The 17830-nt window shown below is 35.2% G+C and overlaps 1 protein-coding gene across 1 annotated transcript in view; it reads right to left on the reverse strand.

The window, feature by feature from the left end:
- LOC129810439 (uncharacterized) overlaps nt 1-17830 on the reverse strand; it is a 171144-nt gene continuing 153314 nt past the window's right edge. The window contains exons 7-10 of the mRNA XM_055860926.1: nt 4822-4938; nt 4555-4686; nt 3802-4061; nt 1-3720 (exon numbers count right to left, since the gene is read on the reverse strand). Coding sequence (XP_055716901.1) covers nt 417-3720; nt 3802-4061; nt 4555-4686; nt 4822-4938 — 3813 coding nt within the window. The 3' untranslated portion in view covers nt 1-416. The remainder of the gene's footprint in view (nt 3721-3801; nt 4062-4554; nt 4687-4821; nt 4939-17830) is intronic.

Below are 17830 nucleotides of genomic sequence, written 5' to 3' on the forward strand. Positions count from 1 at the left end.
GTCAATATGAAGAATTTTCAATTCAAAATAATCATTATCTATTAGAGATAATGCTCATCATATTGGATCTCACTTTGAAAACATTTTAACTGTAAATCACATTTTTTTCTAATTTTATAATGGGAACTATGAATATTTTTGCTCATCGTGTTCATCCGCCTCATTAGCATAAATTACACTTACATCAATTTTTTGATTTTGAGTCCTTTACTAGATTACAATTTTTTTTCAGATCATTTAATAGTAAGATTATCGACATTTCTAAAATGTAATCAATTTTACAAAATAATGCACCATGATGAAGTTTTCGAATTATCTTTACACACATTCACACGAGAATTTCTTTTGTAATCTCCTAAGGGATTATTCATGGGATTATTCATAGTATTACCATTCAGCAGTAATTTATCGTACAACTACGGAGAGAAAACTCGCAGACTCCGTAGGAGAGTAGCTAGCATATTAGCTAAGCATTCTGCCTGTAGAGCCAGTTGGCCAGCACCAAGGACACCAATTTTAACACCAGCCAGTTCTCGGAAGCTCGACGCTACATCGTGGACCTTGAGGACGATGTTACGTGTTTGAAGGGGTGCAGAAGTGTGCCTAGTCATGTCTTGGGCGAGCTCGGTGATCCTGCGTAAAGCCGTTAGGCAGGATGTGAGGTGTTCAGGAAGAGATGCTAGGGTGGGATCACTGAGGGCTACTACTAAAAGTTTGGAAGCTGTAACAAGAGTCAAGGCTTGGTCAGTGAGTTCATCTCGTGCAGCTTGGAATTTTTCTTCATCAATGGAAATTCCACCGCCAGCCGCTTGGGCAGCGGAACACATGGCAGCAATTTGATCAAGTTTAACTAGTAGTCCTGCCATAGCAACATCCGTCTTTGCCAAAAGTGTTTCTGCACTCATCACATGACCATTCTTGGAGCTCAATTGTGGTGATCCAGCTGGTGAGGAATTGCTCGAGAGAGATGTATTGTTGACTGTTCTTCGAGCCAGAAGCGGTGAGCACAGGAGTGAGAGCTGTGGACGAGCATCTTTGGGAGGGTTTTGGAGACAAACAGCTGGGCAATCGCTATTAGAACGATTGTGACCATTTGTAGATCCTCTGCCAGATGACGTTGGAGATGAATCTGTACTACTACTGGTATTGAATGCTCTGTCGATGTCCTTGTAGGTGTTGGGATGTCTATGGAAGTGCGGAGAACTAATACCCGCTACGCGAACTGGAGAGTTTTTTTCACTCCCACATGGAGTGCTATTCTTCAAAATCGGGAGAGGGCTTCGGATTGAACTGGGTTTCAGGGGCACTGGTGGCAAAGGTGGTTTTTTCGGGGGTAGAGTTGTCAGAGCCGGGGGATTGTGATGATTCTCCTCAAAGCGTGGTGGCAAATTTGGAGGGTCCATGTCATAGTAACTACTTGTGGATGATGAATTGCTGCCCCCATTGAGTTTTGGTGATTGCGGTATACTCCTCGTTGGTGAATTGAGCTTTAGCTGGAGTTCAGCACTTTTAGGCGGACGCTCAGGTATGACAAAAGGATTGGTGTGCTGACACATTCTAGGTGGAGGAGTAATAATTGATTGTTCTTTCGCACTCATTTCCTCCGTTATCTTTAAAGGTTCCTCCTTCTTTGACTTGGTACAACATGAAAATGGACCCTTCCTATCCACTGTAGAGTACTCAATCACATGATTCTGATGCTGATTCTCGGCCGGTTTGGATGCCTTGTCGTAGGCACTGGTATTACTGTAGAGATTCTCCGTGGGAAAACTTCGAGGCATTGTCGACGGAATGTTTCCATTGCATTTAGTTACTGAGCCATTCTCTCTGACTCCATTACTTGGCACAGGTGGTTCAGTCTCTTTCACCCTCGCCTCATTGGTCACCTCATCACCTAATTCAGGCGGTGGGGGTATAATGAATGAGAGTATCTCTTCAGGGGTCAATTCCTTAGCTGGTGTAATTTTCTGCGTGGGTGGTGCAATGATCACCTGTGCGAGGAATTTTTCCAGCTCGTCCTCTTCCTTCATTGGACTCTTTGGTGGACCCTTGGCCAAATCGCCAAAGCCCATTGGTGCTGCATCGATTACCGACAATGCGTCTAGTTCATCGGGTGTCTGCGGAGGGGGTATGGCCGTTAAATCTATCAAATCGGGATCAGTCTCAATGAGTGTATCATCACAGAGTTCGAAACCATAGAGTTCAGATAGTTTCTTTGCTGCCAAATCGGTATCGGTAGCACTTCCGTCGCTATTGCTTGCCTCACGCAATTGTCGGAGGTATTCCTTGAGATTGTTGTCCTTATTGTCACCTCCAAGGACTGAACTGTCGGGACTGTGGAGGCCAAAGCTTGTTCTTATTGTCTTTGTATTACTAGATTTGCCGTATTGCGGATTCTGTTGTCGGTGAATCGGAGAATTATTTGGGGAGTATAGAGATTCAGAGTCACTCTCACTTTGAGAACAATCCGTACCGAGGGCTTGCAGATCACTCAGAAGTTGACTGAGTCCTTGCATTCGACGTTGAACTTTGGGTGTTCCTTGCTGTGATTTACCATTTACTTCGGCAAATGGTGAGCCACAGATGGAATTCAAATCATTGGTGATACCCGTAAGATCTTGACTAATGCACTCTGCCAGAAGTATAAGTGAATCACTGTGCTTCAGTGGACCAGGGGTAGTATCTTCATTTGATGATAATTTACTGCTATTCATACTATCGCAATCACTATCGAGCTCAACGCTGGTCTGTCTCCAAGGAAGTCGTAAGCTTGAATTGGATTCTTGATCATTGAGGAGTTCCCCTTGTTCACTGAGATATCTCTCCGATGTCTCAACCATTCGCTGCATTTCAACAACCCTTCTCATAACTTCCTCATTTCTTGCTTCGACTAATCCATGATACCCATTAGTCTTTCCTGTATCTTCAAGGATCTCCATTGCCATCACACTGTGCAAATCAAAGCCAAATTCATCTTCTCCAATTTGCGGGGTCTTGTGGTTGTTGTTCGATAGGGTACTGTTCATATTTCGATCGCAATTGTTGGGATGTTCGCCCACTTTAAGAGCAGCACTAATGATCTTTGTGGAATGGTATGGTGGTGGCATCGAGAAGGCCATACTGTATGTTCGACCCGGTGATGCCGGTAGGTAACTCCAAGATGTTGGTACAACGGAATGCTGTGAGAGGTAAGGTGGGGCAATGTCTTCAATGACAATCTCCCGTTCCATCTCCAGATTCAATTCCTTATTTGTGGCTAAGCGATAGTACCCAGCAAGAACTAGAGCAAATTCTATGGCATCCCGATCCTCCATCAGGAATGTCACCAGACGGTCGGGTTCCATAAAAACAACCACTGAATAGGAAATTTCATCTTCTCTGGTAACAATTACCCTTATAAGCTCCTCTAAATTACATATGGGCTGTGGCACCGAATTTCTAACACCGGCAATTTGGCTGAGACCAAATCGTGGACTGACTAGAAGTACACGTTCAACACCATCGCGTTGATTTGTACTAAAGCACTTTGCCCCATAGCTGGGCAGGCCGGATATGATGTCAAGATAGTGAAGCTTTGCCTGGAGTTGCGTGAGCATCTTCGAGGAGCCTGTCATTTGGGTGTTTAGCTTGAGGAAGTGACTTATGAGACGTCGTAATTCCTTCCTCTTCATGCCCTCAATGAGGGATGTAGGCACAAATCGTTCCAGTCCAAATTCTCGCCTGTGTGCATTAAAAATACTTCAGTAGCAGGAATTTGGAAGGACTACAGGGGGGGGGTGGCTAAAACGGATTTATACTCACTCTACGGTTTTAACAGTCAATTTTGCTGGTGAGATATTATTGGCCAAAGCATGTTGGTGCATATGAAGTGCTGCCAGACGAAGTGCCACATCCGGCTGAAGTTCTGGTGCAAATCGTTCCTGTGTGACATCATTGCAGCACTGCATGAAGAGGTAGTCGAGAGAATTGAGGTCTCTTTGAGCCAGTGCTGCAGCTGACACCGGAACAAAAGTTACCCGGAAGAGGCATCGAAGTTTGTGTGCACCAGGACGTGCCGCAATCTTAAGGAAACCACAAGAGAAAAGTGGAATGAGAAAAATTAGTTAAAATCTCATATACTCCTGCACTATATTATAAGAGCATATGAGGGGTATTTATGTGTGGTTCATTTAAAGTACAATAGAACTCCCCTGGAGGTAATTTACTTAGCAACAACATCCTGCTTAGGAAAGCCTAGGCAGAGGTTTATTCAAAAAGAATGCAAAAAGTATTTTGTCTAATAAAAAGATTATTCATTCTTCCCTCTTCTGTGTTCTAGGATATGGCCTGATTTTTTTTATGAACCTGTGAACCTCAAAATAGCCTTCAGGTATTTATGAAATCTTCTTTTTGAGGTATAGACACCTCGCACAGAATTTCTAAATAACCCTGTTATTTTATGCAAAGTAATTTAATCTCATCTCATCAAGAGTATATTGAACGTAATCAGATCTCATGATTGTATTAATATACCAGGAAAAGGTGACACTCTTCACTAAAAGAGTCCACACTTACCCGTACAAGTGTCTCCTGTGGATCCAAAAGTGTCAATTTATTCCTTTTGAGGCTCTTAACGTGCTCCAACACCAAACTGAAATGCTCTCCGGCGCTCAAACACAATTTGTCCCTCAGGGATGTCACGACGTCCTATTATTTTAGGAACAAAAGACCACATGGTATCATGTTAATTAATTACACCATTCCAATAACATATGCGGTCAACATATAGGAATATTTTCCCCATAGAAGATTAAAGCAATAATTCTTGCGGAATATCATTACCTGGACAGTGGTAGTGGCATCATATTTGAATGATTTCGTTTGACCATTCTCCAGAAACACCTTCAGCACATTGGCCATTGGAGGAACACAGAGATCACCCAACGAGAACGCTGATGGCTATTGGAGTGAAAAATTGATGTACATGAGCATAATATTACACGATTTGATCAGTATAAATGACAAATTTGTGATAATTGCCAGATAAATGGTAATAAAAAAAAAATAAACGAATTACAGAGTATTGGTCCCTATTTCAACACTTCCGAAACTCTCTCAGAGCTCCCTATATGCAATTATATGGGTATCCATATAGTAGATACACATAATATATCAATCCAATAGCATTTCATAAAATCCCTTTTCACACGGAGAGACCCAAAGGTTTCAACATTGCCAGGTCAAATAAACATATAACTAATTCATGATATAACATCCGGAAAATGGATTACATTTTTTATGCACTAATATTATTCGCGAATGTTCAAAAGAATCACGTGTGAGGGTGCCTTCTCACTGTTAAGTCTCATCATGAAATGTTAAGCCATGAAGGAGGGGATTATGTAACATCACTCCAGGCCCAGATAAATAATGTGATAAGATCCTTATGAAATATATGCGATGTGAGAGTGGAATAGCATTCGCGACATGTCTAAATTTTGCATATTTTCAAGTTTTTGAAGTATTTAATATTTTTTATACTTCTTGTAATTTAAGTGCATTTATGCGCTCTTTTAGTTAAACTAAATAGGGTGGAGTCACTCTGTGTTACCACTATATAAATATTTAACTGTCTAGTTGTCTAGTTCTAGTAATTAACCGCATAACTCTCTTATAGAACAGTATTTACGAAAAATTTAATAAGCTTGCAATTAATGTAATACAGGTTGGATCAATAAGCTACAAATAATATCTAAGAAGGAATTGTTCCTATACTGGAGGAATATACTCTATATAGATCCTACACTACATACTGAAGGAGTATGTATACTAAACGTTACAATTAAGATGTAAAAAGCTCTAATGCGACAGTAGAAAAGGGTTAGGATAGTTTCACGCATAAAATTTTGGGATAATAAATTATTTTATACGAAATGTGTTGTATATTTTTAAATAAGGCCAAGAAGGATACAAAGGATATCACGGATCGACTGTTTGAGAAAATTGATTATTATAATTACACTGAGAAAAAGAGGGTGCGATTAACATTTTTTCCTCAGAACTTGAACACTTTTTAGGTGTAAAAATATATCAACATTTTTTAATGTTAATTTTACACCTTTTTAAGGGTAAAATCAACATGAAAAAGGGTTAATTTAATCCCTAATACACCTAAAAAGCATAATATTTACACCGATTTCGGATCAATAATGCAGGGTAAAATTAACATTTCCGAAATGTTATTTTAACTTTTTCGGATTTCTCTCAGTGTAGGATCAAAGAAATACTTCTTCGACAGGGAACCCCTATTGACGCTTTCGGCAAAATATTGAAATTTATATAACGTAATTAATAAAATGCAAGTAGGACAGCTTTTTCTCTATTTTACCTTTTCCTACAAAGAGAAGTCTTCAAATTTCATATTCTAATTGTGTCTGGAAGGGTGTCAATTGGTAATGAAAAAAGAACAAAAAGTGCTCGCCAAGTGATCATATTACAAACACTGGCCTCAATTCTGAGACGATCAAGATCAAAATTTCAAGCTGTCAACTATTTCCAAGATCAAAATTTCATATTCTGACGCGAAACATTAATAGAACTTAAAATGTCTTAGCTAAGAACCAAGATTTCAATATTTTCCACACTTAACGACACGTCACTTCTGACAAATATCTTCATTTCTTTGCCGAATTTGTTGAAATCTCACCGTATAAATTAGAAAAATTAATTATATGTTGTATTAAATAATATATTACAGTCCATAATCGGGAATAAAAAGAAGTGCAAACAAAACTCGTGACATGTGATAAACTCGAAAATGCTTATTCAAGATGTCCTTTGCAGGTATTCTCAGGGTGTTGTACTTCGAAACGTACATCTGAAAATATGTACCATTACGATTAAATTACAAGATCAAATATAGCATTTTTCATAATCATTTTCTCTTTTTGTATCATCTCTTGTAAAAATATTCCTCATCAAAAACAATTTCCGCATGAAACTCTTAAAACTGTTAGTATCTTGAAAATTTCAAGCACCTCCGAGAAGTTCTTGAAATTATTTCAAGAAAACAATAAATTTGACGTCTTGAAATCTTGAAATATTGGTTCCGGAATTGCAAATCTTGATATCCACAAGGTTTGTGTCTTGGATTTCAAGATTTCAAGATATTTGACAGATTTGACATCTTGATCTTGATTTATTGATTTCAGAATACCAAAATCTTGAAATTTTCTTGATCTTGATTTTGATCTTGGTCTCAGAATTGAGGCCACTGTTTGTAAAAAAGTGCAAACTTTTACGAAATTTTTAGTGGGTTATACGATTTACGAGCATTTCGTAAGTTTCCAGTAAGAATTCACAACACTTATGAACAATTTTACGAAATACATATTTGTGTGAATAGGCCATAAAGCTCGTTGACCAAACGTTTGTGAATTGAATTCAAGCTTCCCCAAGTAGCACAAATGAATCGTAAATGCTAATTAATTTTTATCTAGGTATTGACTATTTGAAAATAAGCACCATAGTCCCCATTATTTATCATTCTAAAATTTTAAAGTTTGTAAGTCATCCGTACCAAAACTGTCCCATTCTCCACTATATTTTGTGATTAAAAAATCACAATATAAAGGGTACAAAGTTAAACATTGGAGCATTCCGAAAAGCTTTTGTAACTCTATTTTAATTTTGATTTAATTTTAATATTCAAAGAGCTGAGAAAAATGTTGGCTTTTTGTTACCTTTTTAATTGTGTTCTTGTCATAACAATATTAGAGATTATTTGAATTTCACGCTTTTATTCTTGCTTTTATTAATTTTCCCACACAAAGGAACTATAATTTTCTCCAAGTTATTTTAATAATTTAGCCTGCAAAATTTTAAGTAAAGAATTAAGTAAGGAAAATTTATGCAAAGGACTTCATATCTACAAATAAATCTTTAATGCCAAATTTAAGAGCCTAAATATGTTCAAGGATTAACCTGAGATTTTTTGTGTTCTTATTCCGTCCTCTTTTGGACTTTTCTTTTAAAATTAAGGGTCTAATCATAAATATTTGTCATCATTTTTAACTATTTAAAAAAAATTAAGATCACATAATCGGAATTTAACGTTCAAACCTATTAGTTCGATCTTGGTAATTAAAATCAGCGAATTTTTATATAAAAAAACTTCAAAATCAAAACGGTTTCGTGATAATTTAATTTTACATATTTGCAAACGGTTTTTGTAGAGGGTAAACCCAAGTCTGCCACTTATACGGGCTTAAGATCTAATGGCCTAGACACACTTACGACTTAAGCCAAGAGACAGCTTAACGTAATTACAATCAAATTAAAGAATATATTACATTTCCATCAGTTCCTGATTTATCCTTCTCTTGGAACTGAGAAACTGTTGGAAATATTGATCATAATTGCGTTAGACCGTTCCTAGGCTGAAGTCGTAAGTGCGTTTGGGGCATAAGGTTTAGTCATACAGCTTAACTTCTCAAAAATCTTGACCGTCAAGATTTTTAGAAATTTTTGACTTATACGGGCTTCAGACTTGAGACTTAGGGCCTCGACAGACTTGAGGATTAGCCGAGAGACGGCTTAGCGTAATTATATTCATAATGATTAAACTACGTGTCCATAATTTTCCACTAAGTCGTCTCTCGGCTTAAGTCGTAAGTATGTGTCTAGGGCATTACCCATATGGCTTAACTGCTCTAATTTTTCAACAATCAAAATTAAAAAAATAAATAACTTAGGATTGGATTATTAAGGACAATGACCTATATTAAATTCTGAAAAAAGCAATAAAATTGGTTTATATTTAGGATTATGAGAGCGTCGGGAACTGGGCTAAACCTTTAGTCTGAAGACCGCTTTAGGGTAGGAAGTTAAGGGTATTAATGGTACATTAGATTCTGGAAATTTAATTAAAATCCTTCTTAAATATGATTTTGAGAACTTTAGGAACTGGGCTAAACCTCTGGTCTGAGAACCGCTTTACAGTTTACTTTGGCTACCGATTAGCCGATGATGGGTGATTAGCTGATCACAGTGAGTAATTGGCGCCGATCAGCAGATCTATCACTACTCGCGGTTCACTCTTTAACCCTTCTTATTTATCTCACTGGATATATCTGATTTTAGCTGAGATTCTTTATTTTATTTTATAAAATCATATACGAAGTTATTTAGGTTTATTAGTTCTATAATAAAAGATATCTGTCCTTGACCTCATGCGGTGGTATATAAATGCCTGACTACGTTTTGAATTTGATAGAGTTTCAGAAAAAAATTCTCCCATATTATGAAATGGAATAATCCCATTGAGATGCGACTAAAACGTGCAGAAAATGTCACATCCACGAGACATGCGACATGAGTATATATTTTGGCCATTTACGTTGGCGTAATAGTATTAATTTTACGGTTTGATGGAATTTATACACGTTCAATGTATATGAGTATATTATATAGTGCTAACAGAAGGACAGAACACGTCCTTATGGCATTAGCCAGGGAGAAAAATAGTAAGTGGAGTAGAAGGATGTTGACGCTGCTCTTGGCTGGGAAGTTATGGACAGACACAACAATCATCCCGTGATGGAAAATTCCTCGAGAGTGGTCTCAACTCAACCACCCACATAAATGTGATGGGTACAGAGCCACTAAAGAGCACTACTGAGAATGCCATATTCCGGTTTGTTGTCCTGAATTTCCAATGAAATGCCATGTGAAAGCCACCCCTTTTGTCGCCACGCAGTGCCTCATCCATGAACATGAAGAGCCGATAAAACAATGATAAATGACCATTTCCGGAGAGTATCTATAAATTTTTTTTTATTCACTCAGCTATCGTTTATTTTTTCCCCAACTTCTCAACTTTGACGGGGATTATCAATCATTAGTTTTATCATACTGGGGAGAGAGTACGAAAGTAACAAAAAAATTCCACACTAAATTTACTTTAGTCAAAATCTGGTAATGAGATTGTTAGGGGTGTTGCATATAAATGTGATGCTAATTAATGAGACTTTCGCACAAACTTTCTACCCCAGGATGGAGGCTCACCGAGAAGAAACCTGGCAAAAGTAGAGAAATTCTTGAAAACAATGAAGTTGTTGTCTCAACTTTCCTTCCCTCCTGGAAGCTTGGGGGGAGATATGAGGAAAATTATACAAGAGAAGAGAGAGAAAATGGTCTAAAAAAATCCTATACTACACACCATTTACAAAAACTCTCAGCTATTTTTCACCTGATGTCTTAGTGGAAAAAAAAATTCCTACTTTTCTAGTATACCAACATCCCTCCCTTTGAATTACTTATTGTTGTTCTTCTTAATCTTCCGCACTTTTCCACTTTGCTCCATCAAAAGACTGTATCAACATTTTTATGTTCTCCACGTCGATGGTTGTGCGAGGGATGGTGAAAGGTGGATGGAGGGTAAATTCAATTTATTACAGGTACGACTGAATCAATTATCGCACAGAGAGAGGTGGCATAATACTATATATACCACCATCTATTTTCACTCATTCGTTTTAACCGGTATACTTTTTGCACCACATTCACGTTCTCGCATGCTTTTCTGAAGGTGGAAAAATCAAATAAGGAAAATAGTTTTTTATTGACAATTTAAGGCATTTACCCCCTGTGTAATAAATCTTTTTGATTCACCAGCATTTGTGAACTATTACATGCACTTTATTGCCTTTATATATACACTATTTCACTGACTTTCCCCATAAACACCTCTTTGACTCTCATGGGGGTGCTTATTGAAGAGCGTAGCTTCATTTTGCACACTGAAATCCATATATTATTCCCTTTACTCTTATGATGACAACCCCGATGAACACATATTATATACAAAAGATTTTTATTTTTCCTCTCATGGGGATAATTTACCTGTCATTGTCTCTAAAGGACATATATATTGCAATTGGGGTGCAATATCTAGCCATGGCAGTGTACAATTTCAAAATACCGTAAACTGATATGAAATGCAACAATAATAACTGAACAAATTTACGAAAATATCTCGTTATATTTACAAAAACATTATTGTATGTTTTCTTAAGAATTATAAAAAAATCTAAGATATAGCTAATACCAAGGGGGAGATATTATGATCATAAGTGGTGTATATGTGAAAATGAAGTGCTTGGAAGACTTTGGAAGTGGGAATGCTCAAATATAAAGTTTTTTTGTCTAATTATATATTTTTCAGACTACGTTACTTTTAGTTAATATTTTTAATTTGGGCGGCAAACTGAAATTTTGTTGAATTTTTTAAGTTCCATTATGACAATAAATGGAGAAAATACACTCAAATTTAATACAGGTTAATTGTGTTGTAATTTTTTCGAGGAAATACTCAGTTAAATAATAATTTTCTTTAATTTTTACAGGAATTTCAAATTCATGTAATGGCTCGCAAATAATGACATAGCTATTGCAGTTGACTTTGAATAAATTTAATATAATTAATATAATAATAATAACTGGGGACTTAGGAAATGCTCGTAAATCGTAAAACTCACAAAAAGCTTCGTAAAAGTTCGTACCTTCTCACAAACATTGTTTGTAATAATATAAGTTTACGAGCATTATTTCTTCTTTTGCAAACATTTATCGTATATTTTTGTTTTTCTGACAAAACTTTACGAACACATGACAAAATTTTACGAACATTTTTTTATGTGTATACGAATATTTACGAGCAAATATTTATAAGAAGATAGATAGATATTTTATTATCATCAGAGATATCTGGAACAAAAACAGTTCTTTAGTGATTATATGTAATATGATCATGTTACGAACAAAATTTGTGAAAAATTACAAAATTTTACTAACTTTTTTCTGGATTATACGATTTACGAAAATATCGTAAGTCCCAGTAGGAATTCACAAACATTTACGACCAATTTTACGAGATATTTTTTTCTGTATAGAAAACATTTTATTCACATCAAAAATTTCTTTCTCAAAATTGGGAATTAAATATTTAAATATTATTTACGCATTTTCATTGCATTTCTTACACAAATTTTCAATTATGGTATTACCTTATCTCATACTTGATGGCACTAGGTGAAAATAATATAAGAAAATTGAAGAAATAATACGAAAATTCGATAAACGGTGAGCAAAAAAACAAACTGTAAGAAAAATTAATCGTACAGTTTTTTTTGCTCACCGTTTATCGCATTTACGTTTTATTCCATCAATTTTCTTATTATTTTCACCTAGTGCCACCAAGAATGAGATAAGGTAATACGGTAATCGAGAAATTGCGGAAAAATTTCAATGAATATGCGTAAATTAACGAAATACGATGAGCATTTTACTGTCAATGTGACTCTGCCCTAACTCTGAAAACTGTCTGATGCAAGAAAATGTTAATAAACATATCGACTGTTGCATCAACCGTTGATGTGACTGCATTTGGTGCAAATGACGATACAAACGCTGCCATTATTTGCATAAAATGCAAATATGACAAATACGACAATCTTCCATAAAACTGACGATACAATCCCAAAATTGGAACAGTTTTAATGAAAATGTGATAACAAATTTATTCTAAATGAAATGATTTATTATTCGCATCCAATGGAATGGATGTTAAGCATAGTTTAGGTTTAGACAGATGTGTTTTAGATTTAGAATTTGCATACCGTCGTTGCGGGTGACTTTGCACGTTTTTTCGCTGTTTTTCAACTTTGCCCTCTAAAAGTGGATAGTTAAAGTGAAGGGAGGAGGGTTTTTGAGTAAAATTATTTGTATTCAGTTGTTAATGAATAGATTTTGTGCCACTAGCATTAATTTAATAAAATTTTACTATGTTTAAAAAAATCAAGAAAAAAGGCTTGCACTGGGGATAAGGTGCGGGTGACTTTGCACTTTTTAATAAATACTAAAAAATCAACAATTTCTGATAATAAACGACAATGAAGATTTTCACATCTAAGGGTAAGATGCACGAGATCTACAAGATGACATGATCGCCATCTTGATTTGACGTTTCTGTCCGCCATTTTGAATAAATGTCAAAATCTAAAACAGGTTCGATTGGGTTCAAATTTTAGTATGTTGTAGCTGATATCAAGACCTTTTCAGAACGTATCTACGTTCCGGTCTACGTCAAGTATTTACCTTGATACAGAGGCTCAAGGTTTAAAAATTAGAAATATTCATATTTTGGCGCTCTTATTGTCTAATCCTGAATTTTAAAACATAAACGAAATGCCTCAGTAACCATTAGAAATGGTTGAGGCTTTTATTTTATATATTTATTTACTCTTACATAATTAAAAAAAATAAATGAAAAGTGCATTTATTTATTTTTTTATTTTTTCTTCTTTGCAAAAGTTTTTCAGATCTTCAAATAATATGCTGTTATAAAGAAAAACATTACTTTTCTTTTTGTTTGTTATTTAGATCTCATCGCCTAACGATAATACTGCCTTTTTTGTGATGATTTCGATAAAAGAAGCCCTCCGTAGTTCTGTATTAATGAAAATGTCAAAATTTTGAACTTAGAGCCCCAGTACCCAGACAATCGCTTGACCTAGATCGGATTTTATATATGTTCTGAAAAGGTCTTGACATAAGCCAGAACATTCTAAAATTTCAGCTCAATCGGATAAGTTTTTTGTTTAGACAGTTATTCAAAATGGCGGACAGAATCGTCAAATCAAGATGGCGACCACACTATCTTGTAGATCTCGGTAATTTTATCTTAAGTTATAAAAAAAATTGGATAATTTTTAGCCAAATACTTCTATAATAAAGCTTAAGAAAGCCCATTACATGCAATTTTATAATATAAATCATGCGTTCTTAGGAAGACTATAGTGAAAAAAAGGAATTTACTAAAAATAATTAACAAAATCGAAGTGGATTATTCTAGCCAGATAAATTTAGAATAGATTTGGGCAATTTACTTCTCTGAAATCGATTTTGGAATTGCATCTTCAGATAACTTTTTCGCGGAGTCGTTTTTTGACAAAATACCTATACTAGGAGTTCATTGACTATTACTGAAACTACAAGAATCCTTTTGAGGATCATTGTACCTTACTTGGTACTTAACATATCCCTATATACTTTGACATGGTAGACCGGATCGGCGAAGACTATCAATAAGTGCTAGAATTGTTCAAAGTCTCACAAACAGCAGAGTGCAAAGTCACCCCCCGAGTGCAAAGTCACCCGCAACGACGGTACTTTAAATATGTTCTCACCGTTCTCACTCTATCATAATAAGGTAAAGTACCCTCACTCGACCGGGTTCCTCGATTCGACCGGTCGGTGGGTCAATTTTTAAATGTTTGATGGTCAATTTCGTCAATTTCTATAAATTTGTCACTAGGTTCGTATTATTCATGGAGTAATTGACCTATTAATGTTAGATCATACGGAAAATATTATAGCAAATATAAATAAATTGAATAAATAAATCTACCGGTCGAGACAAGGAACTGGTCGAGTGAGGGCACTTTACCTTACATTAAAATTTTAAAACGATTCACTTCAATTGTTGCTAATATGAGTTTAAAAGTTAATTTATGACCTATGCTATATTTGTTAAATTTTGATTAATTTACTGTTTAAAGCGTAAGATATGGCTCACCTAATGAAATTATACGATTTTAACTGCTCGAACTCCACGAGAAAACAGTTTCCACAATCCATTTTTACTGCTCGAACTCCACGGAGAGAGCAGTTATAATCCCTTGATTTTTTCACCCCCTCCCCCCAAAGATTTCTTTAATTTTCGGACGTTTTAAAGGTTTCACGATATTCCTACCTTTAATAATGAAAAATCAAAACATTATCTTCAGATCTTAAGAATAAATTTATAAATAACGCTCAAATATCTTTATATAAAAATAAGGATATAGGAAAACGATTCATTACACGATAACAATTTCAAGGTATGAAGGGAGCTTTATTTACTTATTACGATTTACTTATATACTTATTTAATAATTTAATCATTTCGGTTTTTAACCACAAATCAATATCCTTTACTGATCTTCCTCTAGATCTCAACCGGAATCAAAAAGAATGTACAAAATTTATTCACTATTTGGTTAAACAGCCGAAATTTGAGAGAAAATCAAAATTGTTCTTCATTGATTTCAGAAATAAAAAATAATAGTCTCTATTGCTTATTTGTATTTTTAATTTATATATCATTTTTTACATGCTAATAGTGCAATAAATATCCACAAAGAGGGATGATTTTTATTAAATTTCATTTCTCAACCATTGAAGTTCAATTAAAAGTTGTATCTATCAAAGTATGAAAGCTCATTAAATATTTTCCATATTTTTTTAATGCTTCATAGAAGCAAACAAAAAACATTAGCTTTTCCAGATTATCGTACTTCCTTTTTCCCATTTTATTTCTTTGACTCAATGTGCAGTGCAGTATAAATTTATTGCTATTATTTAAAATTATTCTCGAATTTATATTTATTGTATGACTTGCCATTCACCTTTTTTTGGCTTTTTATTACTGAAACCTTTCACCATATTTTTTTCTCAATTTAATGGGCACGATATTGAATTTGCTCCCCAATATACTTATATCGATTATTAATCGCAATAAAGATCAATAATAAAATTTTACGGTTTCCGTGTTGCAATCTTTGCCACCTTAAATTTTTCTTCAACCATCATTTTGGGGGGTGTTTGGAGAGGCGGAAATTTAATTAACAATGTGGTCACAGGAAATATAGGTGGGTAAGGTATATTTTTCGATTTTCCTTTTCAAGTCGTCTTTTCGTATATGAATTGAAGATGTTATATTGACTGTTGCTATGTTCCTTGAAATCAATTTGAAACTGTCCTTCAATCCTTTTCCAAGTCTATCTCTAGCGAATCATATAATCCTTAAACAATCATTGATTTTTTTTTTGACTGTATGGCTACGATGAAGCTTCTTTTCCCATCTACCACTCTTACGATTAATTTCAGGGAAGACAATTGTTTACCATCATGTCGACTGGTAGATGAATACGAGAGAAACCCCTCACCCAAGAGAGAGATGCCATCCTTCATCCACCGAGAACTACTTTTCACATAAAATTGCTGGGTAGTTCAGTGAATGCCAAAAGGAACTTGAGGATTTCCCAGAGAGACAATAGCTTCTCCTCTATTCCATTTTCCACTTGATAGAGGTAACGCTACAATCTTCAACATGTATCCATAGTGCTTTACAACACTTTATATGAGGTTTCTGTACGGAAAATCAAAGTAGATGCTCCGACTTACTTTAAGTCTGGTTTAATTGTATGAAAGTCCCTTCAACTTTATCCAAAACTCTGTATATGCACAGCACAAATAGCAATTGTTGTGAATATAATCCACATCGTCCACAAATACCGCTGTGGTGAAATATCCAAAAAGTGACTAATCCACTGTTGAACCAAGATGAATATATATGTTAGTATAACGAGAGATACGGCACTATATGATAAATATCCTTTTGATAGTCTGCTGTTGAATGGTGTTGAATGAGGCCATAGAAATCATTGTTTTCATCGCATTCCCATGTGGATTGTAACGCATTTTGTATGGCACGAAGAGTGGATTGCTATAGAAAAGCTCTGAGATATTTCAGTATATCCTGGCTCTATAAGTTGTTTAAATCCAGCATGGTCTTTCATCAGACTCTATTGGATGGATCTTGAGTGACAAAAAGAGCATATTTTTGCCACCTCTGGCATTCAGGATAATTTACCAGCTTTCAGTTATTCAATCTAAGCTTTTAACTCAAAATTTTGATAACATTAAGTCTTGCTTTTATTCAAGTTTTTGTGATTCTTAGTTGCTGAATATAATGCCTGATTATCCATAAAATAATTTAGTTTTTAGAGAGAAAACGGAAAGTGAGGTGGACTTGAGTTTTTTGGAAATCGTTTGTATCCTAACTGCGGATATGAAGTATTTTATCAGCGGATATCACAATTATAAAGGATACGTCTCATCCTTTTTTCACAATTTTCGAAGTTCTTAATCGATAGCAGAGGAAATCCCGAACGCCAAAATCCGAGGACCAAAATTCCGAAAGATAAAATCCCGAATCTTCAAAATACTAAAAGGGGCAAAATTATACGGTGAATACTGCATGGAAAATTTCCTTAACCACAGAAAATTTCCCCTTTCCTCCAGTAAGCGCAATCGTGGGAGTAGCTAGGATACTTTTAAAAATTCAGGATTTTTGCTTCCGGGATTTTAACTTTTCGGAATTTTGACTGGAACTTCTAAAATATTGTTTTTCTAGTTTACAGAGAACTAGAGGCAAGATACGTTAAGCAGAAAATTTAAAAATTCGATATCTTTCAAGATAAACGGTACTGGAAGTTTGAAAATATTGCCGTACAAAGAATCATTAAAACTTAAGGCCTTTACACATTGGAAGTAATTTTTGTCAAAAGTTGTTCTCAATCACAGCGAACAGACTGGGCTTTTCTACATGGTCATTGCTTTTTTACGCCTTCATTGCTTTTTTATACGTGAAAAAGATACGCAAAAAATTGCGGCACCAAACAAATTTTTGCACTAATTTAATATTTTTACGCCTTATGAGACAATATTCTTTGTAAAGAAAATGATATATTAGTAAAATTTTCCGATTATAAGTACCTTGAGCAAAGAGCAAAAAGCAATTGATCGGTCAATTGCTCTTTGATCTTTATCGAGGTGTTTACATTTGGCAAATTTCACTAATACATCATTTTCTTTTTAAAGAATATTGTCTCAGAGAACGGAAAAAACATCAAATTGTTGCAAAAATTGGTTTGGTGCCGCAATTTTTTGAGTATCTTTTTTACGTGTA

This window comes from Phlebotomus papatasi, chromosome 1 (assembly GCF_024763615.1).
Source record: "Phlebotomus papatasi isolate M1 chromosome 1, Ppap_2.1, whole genome shotgun sequence".
In the NCBI taxonomy this organism is placed as follows: domain Eukaryota; kingdom Metazoa; phylum Arthropoda; class Insecta; order Diptera; family Psychodidae; genus Phlebotomus; species Phlebotomus papatasi.